General features: G+C 42.1%; 1 protein-coding gene across 1 annotated transcript in view; it reads left to right on the top strand.

The window, feature by feature from the left end:
* The window catches only part of LOC111963817 (interleukin-6 receptor subunit beta), a 71,871-nt gene that overhangs the window by 21,467 nt on the left and 25,621 nt on the right, over positions 1–24,783 (top strand). The window contains exons 4-9 of the mRNA XM_023987358.2: positions 4,638–4,779; positions 4,951–5,105; positions 5,199–5,353; positions 5,770–5,929; positions 6,148–6,230; positions 19,108–19,336. Of these exons, the coding sequence (XP_023843126.1) occupies positions 4,638–4,779; positions 4,951–5,105; positions 5,199–5,353; positions 5,770–5,929; positions 6,148–6,230; positions 19,108–19,336 (924 nt within the window). The remainder of the gene's footprint in view (positions 1–4,637; positions 4,780–4,950; positions 5,106–5,198; positions 5,354–5,769; positions 5,930–6,147; positions 6,231–19,107; positions 19,337–24,783) is intronic.

The raw sequence follows: 24,783 nt of genomic DNA, 5'->3' as shown, positions 1-24,783 counted from the left end.
ACATCAGGGTTTATTCTCAGATGAGCCAACTCAGACAATTGTACTAGAGCATGACATTGACGTTGGGGACTTTGCCKCAATCAAAGAACATGCCTATCGAGTGAACCCTGAAAAGAGAGAAAGTCTGCAGTGAGGTAGAGTTCATGCTTGAGAACGACATTGCAAAACATGGCAACAGCCCGTGGAGTTCGCCCTGTATATTAGTACCTAAGGTGGATGGGTCTCTACGGTTTTGTTCTGATTTTCACAAATCTAATGCCATCGGACTTGTACCCTTTGGCCAGGGTCGACAATTGTATGGACCGTGTTGGCGCGGCTAAGTATGTTAGCAAGTTCTATCTGCTGAAGAGAAATTGGCAGATCCCTCTAACTGAGCGCGTCAAAGATTTGTCTGCTTTTGTCACTCCTGACGGTTTGTTTTCCTATATCTTCCGTTTGGGTTACCCTCCTACAGAAAGACAATAACACTGTCGAGCACCCTGTGGAATACTTTTAAAAGAAATTGGCAACATATAAAAAAAAATACTCGACTATCGAAGAAGAGACGCTCACTTTGGAACTGGCAATTCAGCACTTCTATCAAAACCCTCTCATTTTCCTGCAAAAGACTGACTCCTTTGCTGGAGTCTCATATTGTGGGAGTTTCCCCATGGAATCAGACATGGCCGTGCTAAGGACAACTTGCTTGCTGATTTGTCTTTCAAGGGTGGTCAGTCTAAGTTTTGTTTAGCCAGTGTGTAACCCTGGCTCACAATTTATTTTGACTGTGCCTTTTGCAGTTTTGGAGATGAGTTTTGTTTTTGATCGGCTCATTCCAAGGGAATTAGAGTTATAGGAACGTATAGAAATTTTACCTATTTCTCAAAAARGTAAGCGATTTAGGCAACAAAAATAATAAACATACACTACAAAAGTATGTGGACATTAAACTGAGTGGAATCAACTATTTCAGCTGAATTGGAACGCCAACTACGAGCCAGGCCTAGTCGCCCATCATCAGTGCACGACCTCACTAATGCTCTTGTGGCTGAATGGAAGCAAGTCCCCGCAGCAATGTTCCAACGTTTAGTGAAAAGCCTTCACAGAAGAGTGGAGGCTCTTATAGCAGCAAAGGGGCACCAACTCTATATTAATGCCCATGATTTTTCAATTAGATATTCGACGAGCAGGTGTCCACATACTTTTGTGTGCGTGTGTGTGTGCACACAGTACCAGTCAAAAGTTTGGACACACCTACTCATTCAAGGGTTTTTCTTCATTTTTACTATTTTCTACATTGTAGAATAATATTGAAGACTTCAAAACTATGAAATAACACACAGAATAATGTAGTAACCAAAAAAGTGTTAAATAAAAAATATATTTTATATTTGAGATTCTTCAAAGTAGCCACCCTTTGCTTTGACATATTTGCACACTTGACATTCTCTCAACCAGCTTCATGAAGTAGTCACCTGGAATGCATTTCAATTAACAGGTGTGCCTGGTTAAGTTCATTTGTGGAATTTCTTTCCTTCTTAATGCGTTTGAGCCAATCCGTTGTGTTGTGACAAGGTAGGGGTGGTATACAGAAGATAGCCCTATTTGGTAAAATACCATATTATGGCCAGAACAGCTCAAKTATGCAAAGAGAAACGACAGTCCATCATTACTTTAAGACATGAAGGGAAGTCAATGTGGGAACATTTCAAGCCCTTTGAAAGTTTATTCAAGTGCAGCTGCAAKAAACATCAAGCGCTATGATGAAACGGGCTCTCATGAGGACCCWGACAGGAATGGAAGACCCAAATCTCTGCTGCAAAGGATAAGTTCATTAGATTTACCAGCCTCAGAATTTGCAGCCCAAATAATGCTTCATAGAGTGTCAAGTAACAGACACATCTTAACATAGAACTGTTCAGAGGAGACTGTTGAATCAGCCTTCATGGTCGAAATTGCTGCAAAGAAATGCAGTGCCCATAGACCCACTGCGCCACCCGGAGACCATAAGGACAACTCGGAGTATGCTATTCTGTTCTTCTGAAAATAGATTACATTTTCTTCATATCATGGTTCTTTAGACCTGTCTAAAATAAATAATGGATTTATTGTGAAGGTGTAGGCATATTACATGGATTTATAGACTTCAAATATAAGATGTCTCCAAAGGTCTGCATCAGTGGCTGTTGTGTGCTTTGTGTGAAAGCTAGGAAATGGCTAAATGTTTTTTGTTAATTAATGATCAATTTACCATGAGACGGCAGTTATTGCTTAACAATCACCAGCTGACAATTTTGTGAGCTACCTTATGCACCCTCTACAACCACTGTGATTATATTATTTTCCCCCTGCTGGTTATCTATGGAACATTTGCAACATCTTGAAGAAAACTGTACTAATGGCCATGCACTCTTATATCTCCACCCGGCACAGCCAGAAGAGAGACCGGCCCGCTTTCTTCCGGCCGCCGCCTTTCAAATGAGTTTTTCCTAGCCACTGTGCTTCTACATCTGCATTGCTTGCTGTATATCGTGGTTTAGGCTCAGAATATTCTAGTATAAGCACTATATGAACTTCTGCGTGCTGATGTAACAGAAGGGCATTTATTACAGTGGCGAGAACAAGTTATTTGATACACTGACGATTTGCAGGTTTTCCAACATCAACAAACAATGAGTAAGAGGCGAATCATCTATAGGGTACTACTTCCAACTGCAGGCGAGACGGAACTCTAACAAACACAACAATGCCAGAAAACTCACATCGTATGATTCCCTCTGCAAAGAAGTCAGATTAATTCTGCCATCTTTGATTGCATGACATAGAGTTTATTCGGATACAGTACAGAAAACCGCAGAGACCTTTAAAATGTTGGACAGAAACCCTCTTAGTTTGCTAATTACAGAATCATTTGACATTACCTGATCAGTTTTAATGACCAGGGTGTTGACACAACCACTGCAGGCAGATTGTCTGGGCCTCTCCTCCATACAGACCTTCATCCACAGATGCCTTCAGGTTTCGGAGCCTGCGCTGGGCAAATGGACTTAATCAGCTCTACTCCAAAGATTTCTATTGGACTTCAGAGTCCTGGAGACATGCGGCTAGGCAAACACCTCCAGAGACCTATGAAAGATGCTTCTTACAAGAAGCCACAATCCTTATAGTTCACCTGGCCTGTGTGAATTTGCGGTCGTTGTCATGCTGGAAGACCCAGCCACAGACCTCATCTCAATGCTCTCTAGTGAGGAAGGAGGTTGATTGGCCACAAGATCTCTCAAGACATAGCGCCCATCTCCATCCTCCCCTCAAATAACGGACTGCAGGTCGTCCGTCCCCTTGCAGAAAGATCCCAAAGAATGATGTTTCCACCTCATGGCTGGTAACGGTTTGGGATGGTGTTCTTGGGGTTGTTTACTCATCCTTCTTCTTCTCCAAACACGGCGAGTGGAGTTTAGACCAAAAAGCTCTAATTTTTGTCTCATCAGACCACATGACCTTCTCGCCATTCCTCCTCGTGATCATCCAGATGGTCATTGGCAAACTTCAGACGGGCCTGGACATGCGGCTGGCTTGAGCAGGGGGGACCTGCCGTGCGCTGCAGGATTTTAATCCATGACGGCGATAGTGTCGTTACTAATGGATTTTTCTTTGAGACTGTGGTCCAGCTCTCTTCAGGACATTTACCAGATCCTGCCGTGTAGTTCTGCGGCTGATCCCCTCACCTTCCTCACAATTGATCATTGAATTCCACAGCAAGGTGAGATTTTCATGAGAGCCCCAGACCGAGGGTGAATTGGACCGTCATGCTTGAACTTCTTCCATTTCTAATAATTGTGGCCAACAGTTGTTGCCTTCTCACCAAGCATGCTGGTTCCTAATTGTCCTGTAGCCCATCCCAGCCTTGTGCAGGCTCTACAATTGTAATCCGCTGATGTCCTTACACGCTCGTCTGTTTTAGCCATTTTGGAGAGGTTGCGTGGAGTCTGTTTGATTGAGTGTGGGACAGTGCTCGTATTCCGCTATAAGGTAACCGAGTTAAAAAGCGAGTGCAGTAAATAATGATGTAGAGCAAGCACGGCGCTTCGTAAAGACAATCACTTAACAGGATCTGTAGCAGGAGCCACGGCAATTGCCTTACTGTAGGTACGGTGATCGAAATCCTTATTGTCATGCCACATAAAATGCTAACTCCTCACCATTACTATAAAGATCCAATACAATGTGATTTTCTGGATTTTTGTTTTAGATTCCGTCTCTCACAGTTGAAGTGTACCTATGATAAAAATTACAGACCTCTACATGCTTTGTAAGTAGGAKAACCTGCAAAATCAGCAGTGTATCAAATACTTGTTCTCCCCACTGTATATACATTTGATTTGATGCTCTGGTACCACTTGCCATGTGGAAGCAGAGAGAACAGTCTGTGGCTGGAGTCTTTAACAATTTTCCGGTCTTTCATGTTCACACTYAATGACCCTAAAGCTTTCTCACTGTCAGGTTTGGGTTCAATTCAGTTTTCAATTGAGGAAGTGAATTTCAACTGACTTCCTGAWTCGAAATGAATTTTGACCCCATCCTGCTCAGTGCAGTAGGTACATAGCCGTTGGTATGTTTCTCTCACATGAAATAATGGCAGCTGTTTGTTTATTGGTCAGATCCCCCTGAGAAGCCTGTGAACCTGTCCTGCATGGCTGTCCAGTTTGGCCGAAAGATTTCCTCCAACGTGACGTGCACATGGCAGCCTGGGACAAGAGACGAGATGCTGAAAACGACTTATACCTTGTTTGGCAGTCTAATGTGAGTGTCATACATAAGGTTAGATACATGGTGGATACAAACATTATTTTTCAAATCGGTGAATGGAAAACCTGGCTTCAGTTCTGAGAACCCCTAAATATCAAGGTTCTTAGACAGTGTATGCGATTTGTTAATTACTGATTTCTGATCGTCATTGTTGTGTTTATTCAGTGGTTCAAATAAGAGCAGCAAAGCTCACAGAAGCTGTGGATACATCGACTTCGATACCTTTCCAAGCTTCATGGAACTTGCTATATGGGTAGAAGTTGAAAACAAGTTGGGGAAGGTTCGATCTGACATTCTGGATATTTTTGCTGCTGATTTGGGTAGGTGGAGTGAAATGTATTTTCTGATTGCCCTTGAGGTTACAATGACTATCACCTCCGCCATATAGTTTAATGGTTTGTCCTGTTTTGCAGTGAAAACGAATCCCCCATCAGATGTCAATATTATTTCKGAGAATAACTTTTCCAGGACTCTCTTAGTGAGTTGGAAGCACCCTATCCATGTAACCTATGTAACGCTGAAATACAACATCAGGTTCTGCACTGTGGGCTCTCGAGACTGGACTGAGGTAAATAGCCACAATCACAATACATGTTAAAAGGATATTCTTTAGACCTCAGAAGTAGATTAATGTTGATATGTCCCATGCCATTTGTTGTAACCTTAATCCCAAAATGAAAGGTTAAGTATCATATAATTTCCTGGTAAAGGAATATAGTATGATCTACACAACCGATGGCATGGGGTGTGTATGGCATGGGCTTGAAGTTAGACTTGTTATAAGGTGTGRAAACATCTGGCGAACGTTGGAGTGAAATGTCTCTAATGTTAAAAGCCATCTATCCTATCCTTATTCTGATAGGTGTTATCAACAGMGAATCAAACATTCTACTTGTATTGTTGGTGTTGCAAATGAACTGTAATATGACACATTGTTGCCCTCGGCTCCATTTGTCATTATATCCATTTAATTGACTCTTTTAGGTACCCCCAAATGACACCGAAAGCTACAAGGAGTCTTTCCGTCTTCAGTACCTCAAGCCGGACACGGAGTATGTAGTGCAGGTGCGATGCATTCATTATAGGGGCTATGGCTATTGGAGTGACTGGAGCGCTAACTCTACCGCCAGGACCCCAGAGGACAGTGAGTAGCCATGACAACAAACATATATCATTCTATTATGTTTCATTTAGCATTGTGGCCAACCATGTTAAGCTGTAGAACTCATATGTGAAGTCAGTGTATGAGTGATTTAGTTCAACAATCGTGAGTGTGATCCAGGTAGCTAGTCTATGGACTGCTCAGTTTGTCATATCTCGGATGGCTGAGTTGTATCGATTTCGGCTCTGTTCTTTGCCTAGAGCCTACAAGTAAGCCAGACCTATGGAGAGTCGTCATTCCCAGCCAAGTCAAAAGTGAGCGGAGAGTGCAAGTGATGTGTAAGGTAATGAAGGCCATACTGAAAATAGAGTGCCACAGTGATGTCGTCATAATACCCATAAAACCTAGTGGTCAAACATGGAAATGATTGCAATAGTTTTTTTTTTTACCATCATTTTTTTCTAATAGGGAATTTCTCAAATACTTCAAAGAAGGTCAGTGTTTTGTGTAGGGTTACATTTTGATAACCATGTAAATCTCTCTCGGACAAGGTGACTTCCAGGCTTTGATTTTAGTTTTGAGGTTGGTTCTGTTTAGGTGTTGACGAACACTGATTGGAATCATCCTCGTTGGGCAGGACGTGTTGCACTGGTCGCCTCGTTAGTCAGTGATTAGTTTCATCTGTGCTGGCACAGGTGATATAAGAGTGACTGCCCTAAAAAACAACTAATCCCTTTGGAAACGGCCTATGTGGTATCGATATGAGTCAGAAATGTATTCTAGTGTCAAAATTGACTACAAAGTGTAAATAGGATAATTTGTCATATCGCCAGTCTCTTCTAAAACAGAGTTTGGAACCTGAGTGCGTCACAACGAGTACATTTAAAGTTGGGTTTGGAATACAATTGTCAACAATTCATGCCCCTTTTTGTGAAGCTCCACGTGCAAATAGCCCCTCAGCCCACTTCGCTTCCCTTCATTGAATGGGGCTCCATTGTTTCATCGCCCCCAACGTGTTCAAAGGCTCACGGACGTTTCGAGACGGATTCCTTCCAGCAGGATGCACAGCCAACTATGGTTTCCATGCTCTGCATAATACCCTACCATGCAGAAAGGTGGTTGGATTTCGTTGGACCCCAGTGATGGTGAGTATACCGGTAGCTAGACCATAGACTGCTGGTTATATATCTGGTTATGTACATTTTGATAGTCATTATCACTGCAAGCAGAGCTACAGTTGAAGTCGGAAGTTTACATACACCTTAGCCAACTACATTTAAACTCAGTTTTTCACAATTCCTGACATTTAATCCCAGTAAAAATTAACCCTGTCTTAGGTCAGTTAGGATCACCACTTTATTTTAAGAATGTGAATTGTCAGAATAATAGTAGAGAATTATTTATTTCAGCTTTTATTCCTTTCATCACATTCCCAGTGGGTCAGAAGTTTACATACACTCAATTAGTATTTGGTAGTATTGCCTTTAAATTGTTTAACTTGGGTCAAATGTTTCCGCTAGACTTCCACAAGCTTCCCACAATAAGTTGGGTGAATTCCTCCTGACAGCTACTATTATTRTGACATTTCACATTCTTAAAATAAAGTGGTAATCCTAACTGACCTAAAACGGGGTTAATTTTTACTGGGATTAAGTGTCAGGAATTGTGAAACTGAGTTTGAGTTCAAATGTATTTGGCTAAGGTGTATGTAATAGCCACTATATTGTGATCACTGCATCAAATGGGTACGGCTACAGCTTTAGAAAAAAGTTCTACAGTATTAGTCAAATGTGATCGATACATGTGGATGATCTTGTTTGCAAACACCCTGGTAGGTTGATTAATAACCTGAACCAGATTACAGACACTGGTTACAGTGAGAAGCTTCCTCTTGAGTGGACAGGTTGATTTTTAGGGCCGTACGCACTACCCTCTAAACAGTCGTGGCAAAAAGTTTTGAGAATGACATAAATATTAATTTTCAGTCTGCTGCCTCAGTTTGTATGGTGTCAATTTGTATATACTCCAGAATGTTATGAAGAGTGATCAGATGAATTGCAATTAATTGCAAAGTCCCTCTTTGCCATGCAAATGAGCTGAATCCCCCCAAAAACATTTCCACTGCATTTCAGCCATGCCACAAAAGGACCAGCTGACATCAGGTCAWTGATTCTCTCGTTAACACAGGTGTGAGTGTTGACGAGGACAAGGCTGGAGATCACTCAGTCATGCTGATTGAGTTCGAATAACAGACTGGTAGCTTCAAAAGGAGGGTGGTGCTTGGAATCATTGTTCTTCTAGTGCTAGATAGTGCTGCCAGTAAGATTGCACCTAAATCAAACATTTATCGGATCATCAAGAACTTCAAGGAGAGCGGTTCAATTGTTGTGAAGAAGGCTTCAGGGCGCCCAAGAAAGTCCAGCAAGCGCCAGGACCGTCTCCTAAAGTTGATTCAGCTGCGTGATCGGGGCACCACCAGTACAGAGCTTGCTCAGGAATGGCAGCAGGCAGGTGTGAGTGCATCTGCACGCACAGTGAGGCGAAGACTTTTGGAGGATGGCCTGGTGTCAAGAAGAGTAGCAAAGAAGCCACTTCTCTCCAGGAAAAACATCAGGGACAGACTGATATTCTGCAAAAGGTACAGGGATTGGACTGCTGAGGACTGGGGTYAAGTCATTTTCTCTGATGAATCCCCTTTCCGATTGTTTGGGGCATCCGGAAAAAAGCTTGTCCTCAGAAGACAAGGTGAGCGCTACCATCAGTCCTGTGCCATGCCAACAGTAAAGCATCCTGAGACCATTCATGTGTGGGGTTGCTTCTCAGCCAAGGGAGTGGGCTCACTCACAATTTTGCCTAAGAACACAGCCATGAATAAAGAATGATACCAACACATCCTCTGAGAGCAACTTCTCCGAACCATCCAGGAACAGTTTGGTGACGAACAATGCCCTTTTCAGCATGATGGAGCACCTTGCCATAAGGCAAAAGTGATAACTAAGTGGCTCGGGGAACAAAACATTGATATTTTGGGTCCATGGCCAGCAAACTCCCCAGACCTTAATCCCATTGAGAACTTGTGGTCAATCCTCAAGAGGCAGGTGGACACACATTATGCAAGAATGGGCTGCCATCAGTCAGGATGTGGCCCAGAAGTGAATTGACAGCATGCCAGGGCGGATTGCAGAGGTCTTGAAAAAGAAGGGTCAACACTGCAAATATTGACTCTTTGCATCAATTTCATGTAATTGCCTTTTCATGTAATTGCCATAATGCTTGTAATTATACTTCAGTATTCCATAGTAACATCTGACAAAAATATCTAAGGACACTGAAGCAGCAAACTTTGTGAAAATTACTATTTGTGTCATTCTCAAAACATTTGGCCACGACTGTAGAGCCTTGTCATCGTAGGCCGAGCAGTTGCCATACCAGGCGGTTATTCAACCCGTCAGGATGCTCTCGATGGTGCAGCTAAATAACTTTGAGGACCCATGCCAGGGCCCATTTTCAGTCTCCTGAGAATAGGCAATGTCGTGCCCTCTTCACGATTGTCTTGGTGTGTTTGGAACATGATAGTTCGTTGGTGATGTTGACACCAAGGAACTTGAAGCTCTCTACCTGTTCCACTACAGCACTGTTGATGAGAAGGGGGGCGTGGTCAGTCCTCCTTTTCTGGTAGTCCACAATCATCTCCTTTGTCTTGATCACGTTGAGAAAGGGGTTGTTATCCTGGCACCACACTGCCAGGTCTCTGACTTCCTCCCTATAGGCTGTCTTGTTGTCTGTGATCAGGTCTACTACTTTGGTCTGCAAAGTTAATGATGGTGTTGGAGTCGTGCATTGGCCATGCAGTCATGGGTGAACAGGGAGTACAGGAGGGGGCTGAGCACGCACCCATGAGGGGCCCCAGTGTTAAGGATCAGCGTGGCAGATGTGTTATCTACCCTTACCACCTGGGGGTGGCCCGTCAGGAAGTCCAGGATCTTGTTGCAGAGGGAGGTGTTTAGTCCCAGGGTCCTTAGCTTATTGATGAGCTTTGAGGTACTATAGTGTTGAAGGCTGAGCTGTAGTCAATGAACAGCATTCTCATGTAGGTGTTCCTTTTGTCCAGGTGGGAAAGGGCAGTGTGGAGTGCAATAGAGATTGCATTATCTGTGGATCTGATGAGGCGGGTCTAGGGAGTGGGTCTAGGGTTTCTGGGATAATGGTGTTGATGTGAGCCATGACCAGCCTTTCAAAGCCCTTTATGGCTACAGACGTGAGTGCTATGGGTCGGTAGTCATTTAGGCAGGTTAACCGGTTGCTCTCATGCATGCTTCAGTGTTGCTTGCCTCGAAGCGAGCATAGAAGTCATTTAGCTCATCTTGTAGGCTCGTGTGACTGGGCAGCTCGTGTCTGCTTCCCTTTGTATTTGTAGTCCGTAATACTTTGTTAGCCCTGCCACATCCGTCGAGCGTCGGAGCCAGTGTAATACGATTCAATCTTAGTCCTGAATTGACGCTTTGTCTGTTTTGATGGTTTGTCGGAGGGCATAGTGGGATTTCTTATAAGCATCCAGGTTAGAGTACCGCTCCTTGAAAGCGGTAGCTCTACCCTTTAGCTCAATGCGGATGTTGCCAGTAATCCATGGCTTCCGGTTGGGGTACGTATGGTACTGTGGGGACGACTTCATCGATGTACTTATTGATGAAGCCAGTGACGGATGTGGTGTACTCGTCAATGGAAAAATCACTGAAGTTGGAGACTTATATCTCCCTCACTAACTTTAAGTGTCAGCTGTCAGAACAGCTTACCGATCACTGCAGCTGTACACAGCCCATCTGTGATTAGCCCATCCAACTACCTACCTCATCCCCATATTTTGTTTTTGTTTTTCTGCTCTTTTGCACACCAGTATTTCTACTTGCACATCCAGATCTGCACATATCACTCCAGTGTAAATTGCTAAATTGTAATTACTTCACCACTATTAACCTATTTATTGCCTTACCTCCTTACTTCATTTGCACACACTGTATACAGATTTTTATATTGTGTTATTGACTGTACGTTTGTTTATCCCATGTGTAACTCTTGTGGTGTTTTTGTCGCACTGCTTTGCTGTATCTTGGCCAGGTTGCTGTTGTAAATGAGAACTTATTCTCAACTGGCGTACCTGGTTAAATAAAGGTGAAATACTTTTTTTAAATAAATAATGCCATCGGAAGAATCGCAAAACATATTCTAGTCTGTGCTAGCAAAGCAGTCCTGTAGCTTAGCATCTGCGTCATCTGACCACTTCAGTTTTGAGCGAGTCACTTGTACTTCCTGCTTTAGATTTAGCTTGTAAGCAGGAATCAGGAGGATAAGAGTTATGGTCAGATTTGCCAAATGGAGGGTGACGGAGAGCTTTGTACGCGTCTGTGTGTGGAGTAAAGGTGGTTGCACATGTATCATGCTGGTAGAATTAATTTTATTTAACTAGGCAAGTCGGTTAAGAACAAATTATTTTTTTACAGTGACGGCCTACCCGTCATCAAATTAGGTGAAACGGATTTAAGTTTCCCTGCGTTAAAGTCCCCAGCCACCAGGAGCGCCACCTCTGGATGAGCATTTTCTTATTTGCTTATGGACTTATTCAACTCGTTGATTGCGGTCTTAGTGCCAGTATCGGTTTGTGGTGGTAAATAGACAGCTACGATAAATATAGATGAACTCCCTTGGTAGATAGTGTGCTCTACAGCTTATCATGAGATACTCTACCGCAGGCTAGGAAAATCTTGAGACTTCCTTAATACTTGATTTTGTGCACCAGCTGTTATTTACAAATAGACACAGACCGCCACCCCTTGTCTTACTGGAGGTAGCTGTTCTGTCTTGCCGATGCACGGAAAACCCAGCCAGCTGTATCTTATCCATGTCGTCGTTCAGCCAGGACTCAGTGAAACAAATATTACAGTTTTTAATGTCCCGTTGGTAGGATAGTCTTGATCGGAGCTCCTCCATTGTATTATCCAATGATTGCACGTTGGCTAATAGGACTGATGGTAGAGGAAGATTACCCACTCGCGTTGGATCCTTACAAGGCACCCCGACCTACGTCCCTGATATCTCTTCTTCATGCGAATGACGGGCCCTTGTCGGGTGTCTGAGGTAAATCCTTCACGTCCAACTTGTTAAAGAAAAAATCTTTGTCCATTACGCGGTGAGTAATCGCTGTCCTGATATCCAGAAGCTATTTTTGGTCATACGAGACGGTGGCAGAAACATTATGTACAAATAACGCGAAAAAACTAACTATAGCACAATTGGTTCGGCGTCTCAGAAATGGCTAATATACACTACCGGTCAATTTTTAGAACACCTACTCATACAAAGGTATTTTTTTATATTTTCTACATTGTAGAATAATAGTGAAGACATCAAAACTATTAAATAACACATATGGAATCATGTAGTAACCAAAAAAGTGTTTGTCATCTGATGCAGCACTCCATCACTCTCCTTGTTAAAATAGCCCTTACACAGCCTGGAGGTGTGTTGGGTCATTGTCCTGTTGAAAAACAAATGATAGTTCCACTAAGCCCAAACCAGATGGGATGGCATATCGTTGCAGAATGCTGTGGTAGCCAATGCTAGTTAAGTATGCCTTGAATTCAAAATAAATCACAGACGGTGTCACCAGCAAAGCACCCCCACACCAGAACACCTAATCCTCCATGCTTTACGGTGGGAAATACACATGCGGAGATCATCCGTTTACCCACACCACGTCTCACAAAGACACGGCGGTCGAATTCAAAAATCTCCAACTTGGACACCAGACCAAAGGACAAATTTCCACCGGTCTAATGTCCATTGCTTGTTTTTCTTGGCCCAAGCAAGTCTCTTCTTATTATTGGTGTCTTTTTGGTAGTGGTTTCTTTGCAGCAATTTGACCATGAAGGCCTGATTCACACAGTCTCCTCTGAATAGTTGATGTTTAGATGTCTGTTACTTGAACTCTGTGAAGCATTTATTTGGGCTGCAATTTCCGACGCTGGTAACTCTAATGAACTTATCCTCTGCAGCAGAGGTAACTATGGGTCTTCCATTCCTCTGCCGGTCCTCATGAGAGCCAGTTTCATCATAGTGCTTAATGGTTTTTGCGACTGCACTTGAAGAAACTTTCAAAGTCCTTGAAATTCTCTGGATTGTCTGACCTTCATGTCTTAAAGTAATGATGGACTGTTGTTTCTCTTTGCTTATTTGAGCTGTTTTTGCCATAATATGGACTTGGTCTTTTACCAAATAGGGCTATCTTCTGTATACCACCCCTACTTTGTCACAACACAACTGATTGGCTCAAATGCATTAAGAAGGAAAGAAATTCCACAAATTAACTTTTAACAAGGCACACTTGTTAATTGAAATGCATTCCAGGTGACTACTTCATGAAGCTGGTTGAGAGAGTGCCAAGAGTGTGCAAAGCTGTCAAGGCAAAGGGTGGCTACTTTGAAGAATCGCAAATATAAATAATATATTTTGATTTGTTTAATACTTTTTGGGGGTTACAACATGTTTTAATGTCTTCGCTGTTATTCTACAGTGTAGAAAATAGTAAAAAATAAAGAAAAACACTCGAATGAGTAGGTGTGTTCTAACTTTTGACTGGTGCTGTATATCTCACAATAATAGTTTACATGTCACTGGGAGCACAACATTGAATCCACATCGAAAGTATCTATACAGTTTATAGGAAATGGTGAGATTTGACCCAAAATGTATTTGGTTTTCCCCACCTTCCTCTTATAGCCATTTAGGCAGCAAGATTCCTCTTTCATACAGAATAGTGTGCAAAGTAATGCAAGTTTGTTTTCACTGCCTCTTTTTGTTAAGGAAATGAGTCAAGACGAATGGGAGAGTGATAATTGTAGTTCTGAAAGCACGTCATGCTCTTTTTAAGAGCCTGCCGACGCTTTCAAGCTAAATTATATCACTGCGATCTAAAAGCACAGTTTGGGAGATTTTCTCGGACAGATTAGAATTGGATCCCCGGGATACAGGTATGTAATCAACATGCAAAGCGTTAGCTCTCCGGAGAAGTTTGCAATCAAATCATGTTATTGTGTGTGTCCATTGTTCAAAGCAAGTTAAACAACAGTCACATCAGTGGATAACTGGATCATCATCCATCGTAAAGCTCAATATACTTACAACATTACTGACACAATTTTTGTTGAATTTTGTACAATTCCAACGCTCTAACCACTAGGCTACCTGCTGCCCCATGATTCTAGACTATTCTGTGCTTCTAACTTTGTGGCAACAGTTAAGGGGAAGGCCCTTTCATTTTTCAGCATGACAATGCCCCTGTGCACAAAGCGAGGTACATACAGGAATTCTTTGTCAAATATAAAATAAATAACACATTTTGAATTACTACAGGATTGCATGTGTTATTTCATAGTTTTGACGTCTTCACTATTATTCTACAATATAGTAAAAATAAACAAAAACCCTTGAATGAGTAGGTGTACTAAAACTTTTGACCAGTAGTGTATGAATGTTATCTGATGTTAGCATGTTATTGATTTCATCAACCTTATGGGTAGCTTATCAGAGATAGACATAGTATGGAAAAGAGCAAACAAAGCAAGATAAATAAATATACATTTAGCAGACACATGACGTGACGAAACATTAAAACTAAGTTACAAGCTACTTTCGTAGCGAACTGTCTTATGAAACACATTCCAGACACTGGCTCTTGCTATCTTGCCAAAAATGTATATCAGCTAGATATGATAGCCAGCTGCAGCTATCACCAAGCTATGCTAGCTATTTACTGTCATCTTGGCTAAACACAAGATCAGCGCAGGCTTTAGCCTACACTTGGAACTGAATTAGCTGACCATCTTGAGATGGTGAGTCAGTCAGGAGGGGAGAAGTCCTCAACTTAATGTCATTCCCTCCATAGCAATGCTATCTTTGCTTAACTTGCTGTACTCACTGATGCACTTGTTTGTTGTGATTGAATGCAGGGCCCAATAACCGAACGGGCACGTGTCCCGGGGCCCCCATCCTGGAGGTCAGGGGGACCCCCAGATAACATATAATAGCAAAATGTGTAGAATTGCAGGAAATTCGCTTTAAAACAGCAAAATCTTATTTCAGCCTCATGGCAAAATGTTTAAAATAGTAGAAAATTAGCTTTAAAACTGCTAAATGTTCCCTCAGACTCCAAGCAAAACGTGAACAAAAGCATGAGAGGTGCTATAAAACGGCAGATTTTTTTTTTTTTCTCTTCTCTCTACCCCATGGCAAAAAGTGTAGTATTGCAGGAAATTAGCTTATTTGACCAGATCCCCTTCTCCTTCAGCCAGTACAGGTCTAATATTTAATCACTCACAATGTCTGCCAACTATATGAACGAGGTAAAATCTATTTCAATTCATGCTGTCAGAATGCACTGCTGTATTCAAGCAATTCAGAAGTAACTTGTTGACATGTTCTTTTGCAGATTCAAAGCCAGAAACTCAATGCAGAATGTATCCATAACCATGAATAAGCATATTTATTTGACAAGAATCCCCCTAGTCACCTATCAATCACGTCAAACACATTAACTCTCAACAATTGATTTTTTTTATTTTTTTCATTCAAAATAGTAAATAATGCCTACATATGCCTTTTTATACATAACACCTGACTTGAAGTAAATATTCAATTATTTATTAATCAATGCCACAATCCTGGGACATTGAAAAGAAACCATAATTACACTGAGAGCGCACAGATTTTTCTGCTTTTCCATTATACAAATTGGACCAGCACAAATGACACAATGTAAACAGCATATTGTGATTTTTATTGAGTGAGTTACAAACGAGTGATTCCTCACAAAACCCAGCCATAAAAGGACTGATTTTCACAAAATATAATCCATAGAAGTGTCCTTTTGGATAAGGATTGTTGACGTATACTGAACAAAAAGCACTAATATATGGATTTCACATGACTGGGAATAAAGATATGTACAGTGGGGAGAACAAGTATTTGATACACTGACAATTTTGCAGGTTTTCCTACTTACAAAGCATGTAGAGGTCTGTAATTTTTATCATAGGTACACTTCAACTGTGGGAGAAGGAATCTAAAACAAAAATCCAGAAAATCACATTGTATGATTTTTAATTAATTAATTTGAATTTTATTGCATGACATAAGTATTTGATACATCAGAAAAGCAGAACTGAATATTTGGTACAGAAACCTTAGTTTGCAATTACAGAGATCATACGTTTCCTGTAGTTCTTGACCAGGTTTGCACACACTGCAGCAGGGATTTTGGCCCACTCCTCCATACAGACCTTCTCCAGATCCTTCAGGTTTTCGGGGCTGTCGCTGGCAATACGGACTTTCGGCTCCCCGCCAAAGATTTTCTATTGGGTTCAGGTCTGGAGACTGGCTAGGCCACCTCAGGACCTTGAGATGCTTCTTACGGAGCCACTCCTTAGTTTCCCTGGCTGTGTGTTCGGGTCGTTGTCATGCTGGAAGACCCAGCCACGACCCATCTTCAATGCTCTTACTGAGGGAAGGAGGTTGTTGGTCAAGATCTCGCGATACATGGCCCCATCCATCCTCCCTTCAATACGGTGCAGTCGTCCTGTCCCCTTTGCAGAAAAGCATCCCCAAAGAATGATGTTTCACCTCCATGCTTCACGGTTGGGATGGTGTTTCTTGGGTTGTACTCATCCTTCTATTCCTCCAAACACGGCGAGTGGAGTTTAGAGCAAAAAGCTCTATTTTTGTCTCATCAGACCACATGACCTTCTCCCATTCCTCCTCTGGATCATCCAGATGGTCATTGGCAAAACTTCAGACGGGCCTGGACATGCGCTGGCTTGAGCAGGGGGACTTTGAGTGCGCTGCAGGATTTTAATCCATGACGGCGTAGTGTGTTACTAATGGTTTTCTTTGAGACTGTGGTCCCAGCTCTCTTCAGGTCATTGACCAGGTCCTACCGTGTAGTTTCTGGGCTGATCCCTCACATTTCCTCATGATCATTGATGCCCCACGAGGGTGAGATCTTCATGGAGCCCCAGACCGAGGGTGATTGACCGTCATCTTGACTTCTTCCATTTTCTAATAATTGTGCAACAGTTTGTTGCTTCTCACCAAGCTGCTTGGCTATTGTCCTATAGCCCATCCCAGCCTTGTACAGGTCTACAATTTATCCCTGATGTCCTTACACAGCTCTCTGGTCTTGGCCATTGTGGAGAGGTTGGAGTCTGTTTGATTGAGTGTGTGGACAGGTGTCTTTTAACAGGTAACGAGTTCAAACAGGTGCAGTTATAAACAGGTAATGAGTGGAGAACAGGAGGGCTTCTTAAAGAAAACTAACAGGTCTGTGAGAGCCGAATTCTTACTGGTTGGTAGGTGATCAAATACTTATGTCATGCAATAAAATGCAAATTAATTACTTAAAAATCATACAATGTGATTTTCTGGATTTTTGTTTTAGATTCCGTCTCTCACAGTTGAAGTGTACCTATGATAAATTGACAGACCTCTACATGCTTTGTAAGTAGGAAAACCTGCAAAATCGGCAGTGTATCAAATACTTGTTCTCCCCACTGTATATGTTGGTCACAGATACCATAAAAATAAAAAGTAGTTTTGGCGATCAGAAAACCAGTCAGCATTTGGTATGACCACCATTTGCCTCATGCAGCGCGGCACTTCTCCTTCGTATAGAGTTGATCAGGCTGTTGATTGTAGATTGTGGAATGTTGACCCACTCCTCTTCAAAGGCTGTGCGAAGTTGCTGGATATTGGTTGGAACTGGAACATGCTGTTGTACATGTCGATCCAGAGCATCCCAAACATGCTCAATGACTGACATGTCTGGTGAGTATGCAGGCCATGGAAGAACTGGGACATTTTCAGCTACCAGGATTCATGTACAGATCCTTGGGACATGGGGACTTGCAGCATTATGCTGAAACATGAGGTGATGGCGGCGGATGAATGGCACGACAATGGGCCTCAGTATCTCATCACGGTATCTCTGTGCATTCAAATTGCTATCAATAAAATGGAATTGTGTTTGTTGTCCGTAGCTTATGCCTGCCCTTACCATAACCCCACCGCCACCATGGGGCACTCTGTTCACAACSTTGACATCAGCAAACCGCTTGCCCACACAGCGCCATACACGTGGTCTGCAGTTGTAAGTCTTTCTCTAAAATGACGTTGGAGGCGGCTCTTGGTAGAGAAATGAACATTCAATTATCTTGCAACAGCTTTTGTGGACATTCCTGCAGTCAGCATGCCAATTTCACTCTCCCTCAACTTGAGACATCTGTGGCATTGTGTTGTGATACAATTGCACATTTTAGAGTGGCCATGTATTGTCCCCAGCACAAGGTGCACCAGTGTAATAATCATGCTGTTTAATCAGCTTATTGATATGCCACACTTGTCAGGTAGATAGATTGTCTTGATAAAAGAGATATGCTCACTTCCTTTTGTGCACAAAATTTGAGAGAAATAACCTTTTTTTTTCAGCTCAATGAACATGGGACCAACACTTTACATGTTGCATTTTTATATTTTTGTTCAGTGTATATTTGACATTTGTATCTAAAAGTTGGCATAAAATATGACATTTTGGCCTTACACAGCACTCCTTTAAGACTCCATTGTGTTTCATCTGTAGGTGCTGCAAAGCAAACATTGGTGTCATATGAAGCTTTGTTTGCTCTGTATTTTGGTTTCAACAACTTGTTTTGTACATTTAATTTATGAATATAAAAAATAAACATGAATATTGAATAATATTTGTAAAACTAGCAGAGATCCCACTCTGGATCTTTGATATGCCCATTAAGTATATTATGTTCAACAATGTATTGAAAGATTTGGCAAATCAAAAATTGATTTTTTTTTAGGCCATCCACAGGTGAAAATATTCATAAGTCACCATGTCCGAGAGAGATTTACATGGTTCTCAAAACGTTATGCTAGGGTAACCCTATATGAAATACCTTATTTGAAAAGGTTATAAAATCCCAAATGTGAAAGTGTATGGTGAAAAAATGATTGGAACCATTTCCGTGTTTGACCGCTAAGTTTTATGGGTATTACTGTATGACTCACACTGTTGTTCTCTATACTACTGATTTATTATCAGCTCTATCTACGGCTTGAATAATAACAGGTGATTGATTGTTGCCTTCTTCTTTTCCCTACTACAGGATCCAGTGGAGTCCAATGGAAGGATACGGGGCTACAGCATCAAGATCCAAGATGGAAACTGGGAGACTGTGGCGGTCAACGACTCTGACCTGTTGCAAGAGAGGAAAATTATCCCCCTTTACCAGATTCCCTGGTCTGACAAGAGAAGAGGCCTCATTGAATTGAAGGCCTGGAATTCTGTTGGCGAGTCTCCCCAAGCGTCTTTGGTCATCCCAGAATTGACACACGGTATGTTGACCTTGTCAGCTATACACTATGGTGTTACACTCATACCGCCTTCTCAATCTTACCAATGATAATGAACAATGTTGGGTAATAATATACTGAACAAAAATATAAATGCAACAATTTCAAAGATTACAGTTCCAGTTCATAAGGAAATCAGTCAATGTAAATACATGTATTAAGCCCTAACCTATGTATTTCACATGACTGGGAATACAGATATGCATCTGTTGGTATGGGCATGGATAAAAATAAAAAAAGTCAGTATCTGGTGTGCACCATTTTCCTTCGCATAGATTTGATCAGGCTGTTGATTGTGGACTGTGGAATGTTGTCTTATTGCTGTGCGATGTTGCTGGATATTGGTCCAGAGCATCCCAAACATGCTCAATGGGTGACATGTCTGTTGAGTATGCAGAACGTGGAAGAATTGGGACATTTTTAGCTTCCAGGAATTGTGTACAGATCCTTGCGACATTCGGTCCGTGCATTATTTATTTTCATTTCAGCTTTATTTAACCAGGTAAACCAGGTAGAACAAGTTCTCATTTGCAACTGCGACCTGGCTAAGATGGAGCAAAGCAGTGCGACACAAACACAGAGTTACACATGGGATAAACAAACATACAGTCAATAACACAATAGAAACGTCTACATACAGTGTGTGCAAATGTAGTAAGATTAGGGAGATAAGGAAATATATAGGCCATAGTGGTGAAATAATTACAATTTAGCAATTAAACACTGGAGTGATGGATGTGCAGAAGATGAATGTGCAAGTAGAGATACTGGGGTGCAAAGGAGCAAAAAAATAAATAACCGTATGGGCATGAGGGAGTTGGGTGGGCTATTTACAAATGGGGATGAGGTAGTATTTACAGATGGSTTATTTATAGTTGGGCTATGTACAGGTGCAATGATCGGTAAGCTGCTATGACAGCTGATGCTTAAAGTTAGTGAGGGAGATCTAAGTCTCCAGCTTCAGTGATTTTTGCAATTCGTTCCAGTCAGAGAACTGGAAGGAAAGGCGGCCAAATGAGGAGTTGGCTTTGGGGTGACCAGTGAAACATACCTGCTGGAGCGCGTGCTACGGGTGGGTGCTGCTATGGTAACCAGTGAGCTGAGATAAGGCGGGGCTTTACCTAGCAAAGACTTATAGATGACCTGGAGCCAGTTGGTTTGGCAACGAATATGAAACGAGGGCCAGCCAACAAGAGCAGATAGGTCGCAGTGGTGGGTAGTATATGGGGCTTTGGTGACAAAACGGATGGCACTGTGATAGACTACATCCAATTTGCTGAGTAGAGTGTTGGAGGCTATTTTGTAAATGACATCACCGAAGTCAAGGATCGGTAGGATAGTCAGTTTTACGAGGGTATGTTAGGCAGCATGAGTGAGGGATGCTTTGTTGCGAAACAGGAAGCCGATTCTAGATTTAATGCTGAAACATGAGGTGATGGCGGCGGATGAATGGCACGACAATGGGCCTCAGGATCTCGTCACGTTATCTCTAAGCTTTTCGTGTATATGGAACATTTCTGGGATCTTTTATTTCAGCTCATGAAACATGGGATCAACACTTTACATGTTGTGTTTATGTTTGTTCAGTGTATATCGTCGCTCTCTGATGGAAACCGAATATCTCCAAAAAGGCAATTTTTCAGTAAGAGAAAGTTATTTCAACATTGATAGACAKAGCATCACAAAAGTTCATAACGACTGCATTCTGGGTTAGATATTCACACCTCACTAAACAATTGCTGTTTTACAACAAAAAAAGTATTGGGAGTTACGAGTTTGGTGCACATTATATGTGGAGAACACATCGCCATTTTTGCTTTAATTCTCCAAGATTGTTTTATCGTGTGAATAATTTATAGACTGTTCTGATGAACTGTACTTTACAATGGTTGCAATTGCGATTTGATATAATAACTCACTTCCTTACCTACCGTCAAGGCACACACACAGGGCTGTAGCCAAAGGCAACCACCCCCAAAATTCCCAATCCAACCAACAATATTTAACTTTATACAGTGCAATCGGAAAGTATTCAGACCCCTCGACTATTTACACATTGTTACATTACAGCCTTCTTCTAAAATTGATTATATTGTTTTTTCCCCTCATCAAACTACACAATTCCTCTTAATGACTAAGCAAATGTATAACATTTAAAAAACGATCACATTTACATAAGTATTCAGACCCTTTACTCAGTACTTTGCTGAAGCACTTTTGGCTGTGATTACTGTCTGAGGTCCTGAGCACTTTGGAGCAGTTTTTCATCAAGGATCTCTCTGTACTTTGCTCTGTTCATCATTCCCTAGATCCTGACTAGTCTCCCAGTTCCTGCTGCTGAAAAACATTACCACAGCATAATACTGCCACCACCATGCTTCACCATAGGGATGGTGCCAGGTTTCCTCCTGACGTGACACTTGGCATTCAGGCCAAATAGTTCAAGCTTGGTTTCATGAGACCAGAGAATCTGGTTTCTCATGGTCTGAGAGTCTTTAGGTGCCTTTTGGCAAACTTCATGCGGGCTGTCATATACCTTTTACAGAGGAGTGGCTTCCGTCTGGCCACTCTACCATAAAGGCCTGATTGGTAGAGCGCTGCAGAGATGGTTGTCCTTCTGGAAGGTTCTCCCATCTCCACAGAGGAACTCTGGAGCTCTGTCAGAGTGACCTTCGGGTTCTTGGTCACCTCCCTGACCAAGGCCCTTCTCCCACGATTGCTCAGTTTGGCCGGATGGCCAGCTCTAGGAAGAGTCTTGGTGGTTCCAAACTTGGTGACTGCAGATTTTTTTGGTACCCTTCCCCAGATTTGTGCCTCGACACAATCCTGTCTTGGAGCTCTACGGGAAATTCCTTGAACCTCATTGCTTGGTTTTTGCTGAATTTACCACAGGTGGACTCCAAGTTGTAGAAACATCAAGGATAAATGGAAACAGTATGCACCTGAACTCAATTTCGAGTCTCATAGAAAAGGGTCTGAGTACTTATGTAAATATTTATATATAATATTTTTTTATACATTTTGCAAAAATGTCTGAAAAACCTGTTCATGCTTTGTCATTTTAGGGTATTGTGTGTAGATTAGCTGAGGATTTTTTGTTGTATTTAATACATTTTAGAATAAGGCTGTAACATTACAAATGTGGAAAAAGTCAAGGGGTCTGAGTACTTTCCGAAGGAACTGTAAACTCCATAAATAAAGTTGTGTAGTCATCTGTTATGAGTGTATAGAAGGTAAACGCTTGATCTGAATTAAAACCAGCCTGTCTGCTTACTTTACCCTTGCCTGACGACTCACCCTGAATTTAATTTCGCTGCTCTATCAATCGCTACATACATTCAGTATGAATCTGCCATCCGGAAGTTGTTTTTTGTAACTTCAAAATGAGGGGTATTATACAAAACAAAATAATCTGCATTTGGATCGTCTTTAACCAGAGTATCACATTTATAAAGCCATATATGGGCCAGCTCTGGCTCAACCCATCGGTTTCTGGGACCAATCAGAGTGGTCAGCTTTCTAGAAATTGTAGGGGAGGGAGGCAAATCCAGAGAAGAAACAAGATTAATTAAATCTATCGACTGATCTTTGTGTGTACAAAAGCAGAATGAAACCACTATCTTTGAAAACTGGACCATCCATTTCTTCGTGACGTAAAAGCTAGAGGATCAATAACTCTGATCAATGGTTGAAGTGTCTCTATCAGGCTACACATTGTGATAAACCCCATTATGTTATACAGCCCATTCATCTTCAGCTGACGTGCAGATGTCCTCCAGCACAGGTAGTCCAATGATGACTGACATCAAACAGTCCATAGGCTGTACAGTTTCAATTACGTTCTAATTCAAAGTTGACTATCTATAAATGTGCTCAATTTCATAAGCAGGTAAATTATACTTTTGAGTCATTGGAAAAATTTTGCAAGTTCAATAGCATTAATAAAAAATGTATTTCACTATCAAGTACATCAGTGGAGGCTTCGTAGAGGAGAAAGGGGAGGACCATCCTCAGTGAATTTTATGAAAATAATGAAACATTAAAAAAGTTAACCTTTTTTCATAAAACTATACTAAATATATTCACGTTACCAAATAATTGATTAAAACGCACTGTTTTGCGATGGTCTACAGTAGGCTCAAAAGCACTCCGTAAGGTTACACCATGGTGTAGCTGGAAGACAGCTAGTTTCTGTCCTCCTCTGGGTACATTGACTTCAATACAAAACCTACGAGGCTCGTTGTTCTCACTCCCTTCCATAGACATACACAGTAATTATGCCAACTTCCGGAGGACGTCCTCCTTGCAGCATGAATTGACATGTCCACTTGATCAAAGGATCAGAGAATTAATATAGTACTGAAAGCATAAGCTACAGCTAGCTAGCACTGCAGTGCATAAAATGTGGTGAGTAGTTGACTAAATATAAACTCACCAAAAAAAGAAACGTCTTCTCACTGTCAACTGCGTTTATTTTCAGCAAACTTAATGTGTAAATATTTGTATGAACATAACAAGATTCAACAACTGAGACATAAACTGAACAAGTGAGACATAAACTGAACAAGTTCCACAGACATGTGACTAACAGAAAATGTATAATTTTTCCCTGAACAAAGGGGGGGGTCAAAATCAAAAGTAAGTCAGTATCTGGTGTGGCCACCAGCTGCATTAAGTACAGTCCTCATGGACTGCACCAGAGTTGCCAGTTCTTGCTGTGAGATGTTACCCCACTCTTCCACCAAGGCACCTGCAAGTTCCCGGACATTTCTGGGTGGAATGGCCCTAGCCCTCACCCTCCGATCCAACAGGTCCCAGACATGATCCGGGCTCTTCGCTGGCCTTGACAGAACACTGACCTTCCTGTCTTGCAGGAAATCACGCACAGAACGAGCAGTATGGGTGGTGGTATTGTCATGCTGGAGGGTCATGTCAGGATGAACCTGCAGGAAGGGTACCACATGAGGGAGGGGGATGTCTTCCCTGGGACGCACAGTGTTGAGGTTGCCTGCAATGACAACAAGCTCAGTCCAATGATGCTGTGACACACCGCCCCAGACCATGACGGACCCTCCACCTCCAAATCTATCCCGCTCCAGAGTACAGGCCTCGGTATAACGCTCATTCCTTCGACGATAAACGCGAATCCAACCATCACCCCTGGTGAGACAAAACCGCAACTCGTCAGTCAAGAGCACTTTTTTCCAATCCTGTCTGGTCCAGCGACGGTGGGTTTGTGCCTATAGGCGACGTTGTTGCCGGTGATGTCTGGTGAGGACCTGCCTTACAGCAGGCCTACAAGCCCTTAGTCCAGCCTCTCTCAGCCTATTGCGGACAGTCTGAGCACTGATGGAGGGATTGTGTGTTTCTGGTGTAACTSGGGCAGTTGTTGTACCGATCCTGTGCAGGTGTTGTTACACGTGGTCTGC

The sequence above is a fragment of the Salvelinus sp. IW2-2015 genome, linkage group LG5 (assembly GCF_002910315.2).
Source record: "Salvelinus sp. IW2-2015 linkage group LG5, ASM291031v2, whole genome shotgun sequence".
Lineage (NCBI taxonomy): Eukaryota > Metazoa > Chordata > Actinopteri > Salmoniformes > Salmonidae > Salvelinus > Salvelinus sp. IW2-2015.
This window is presented reverse-complemented; position numbering and strand designations above follow the sequence as displayed.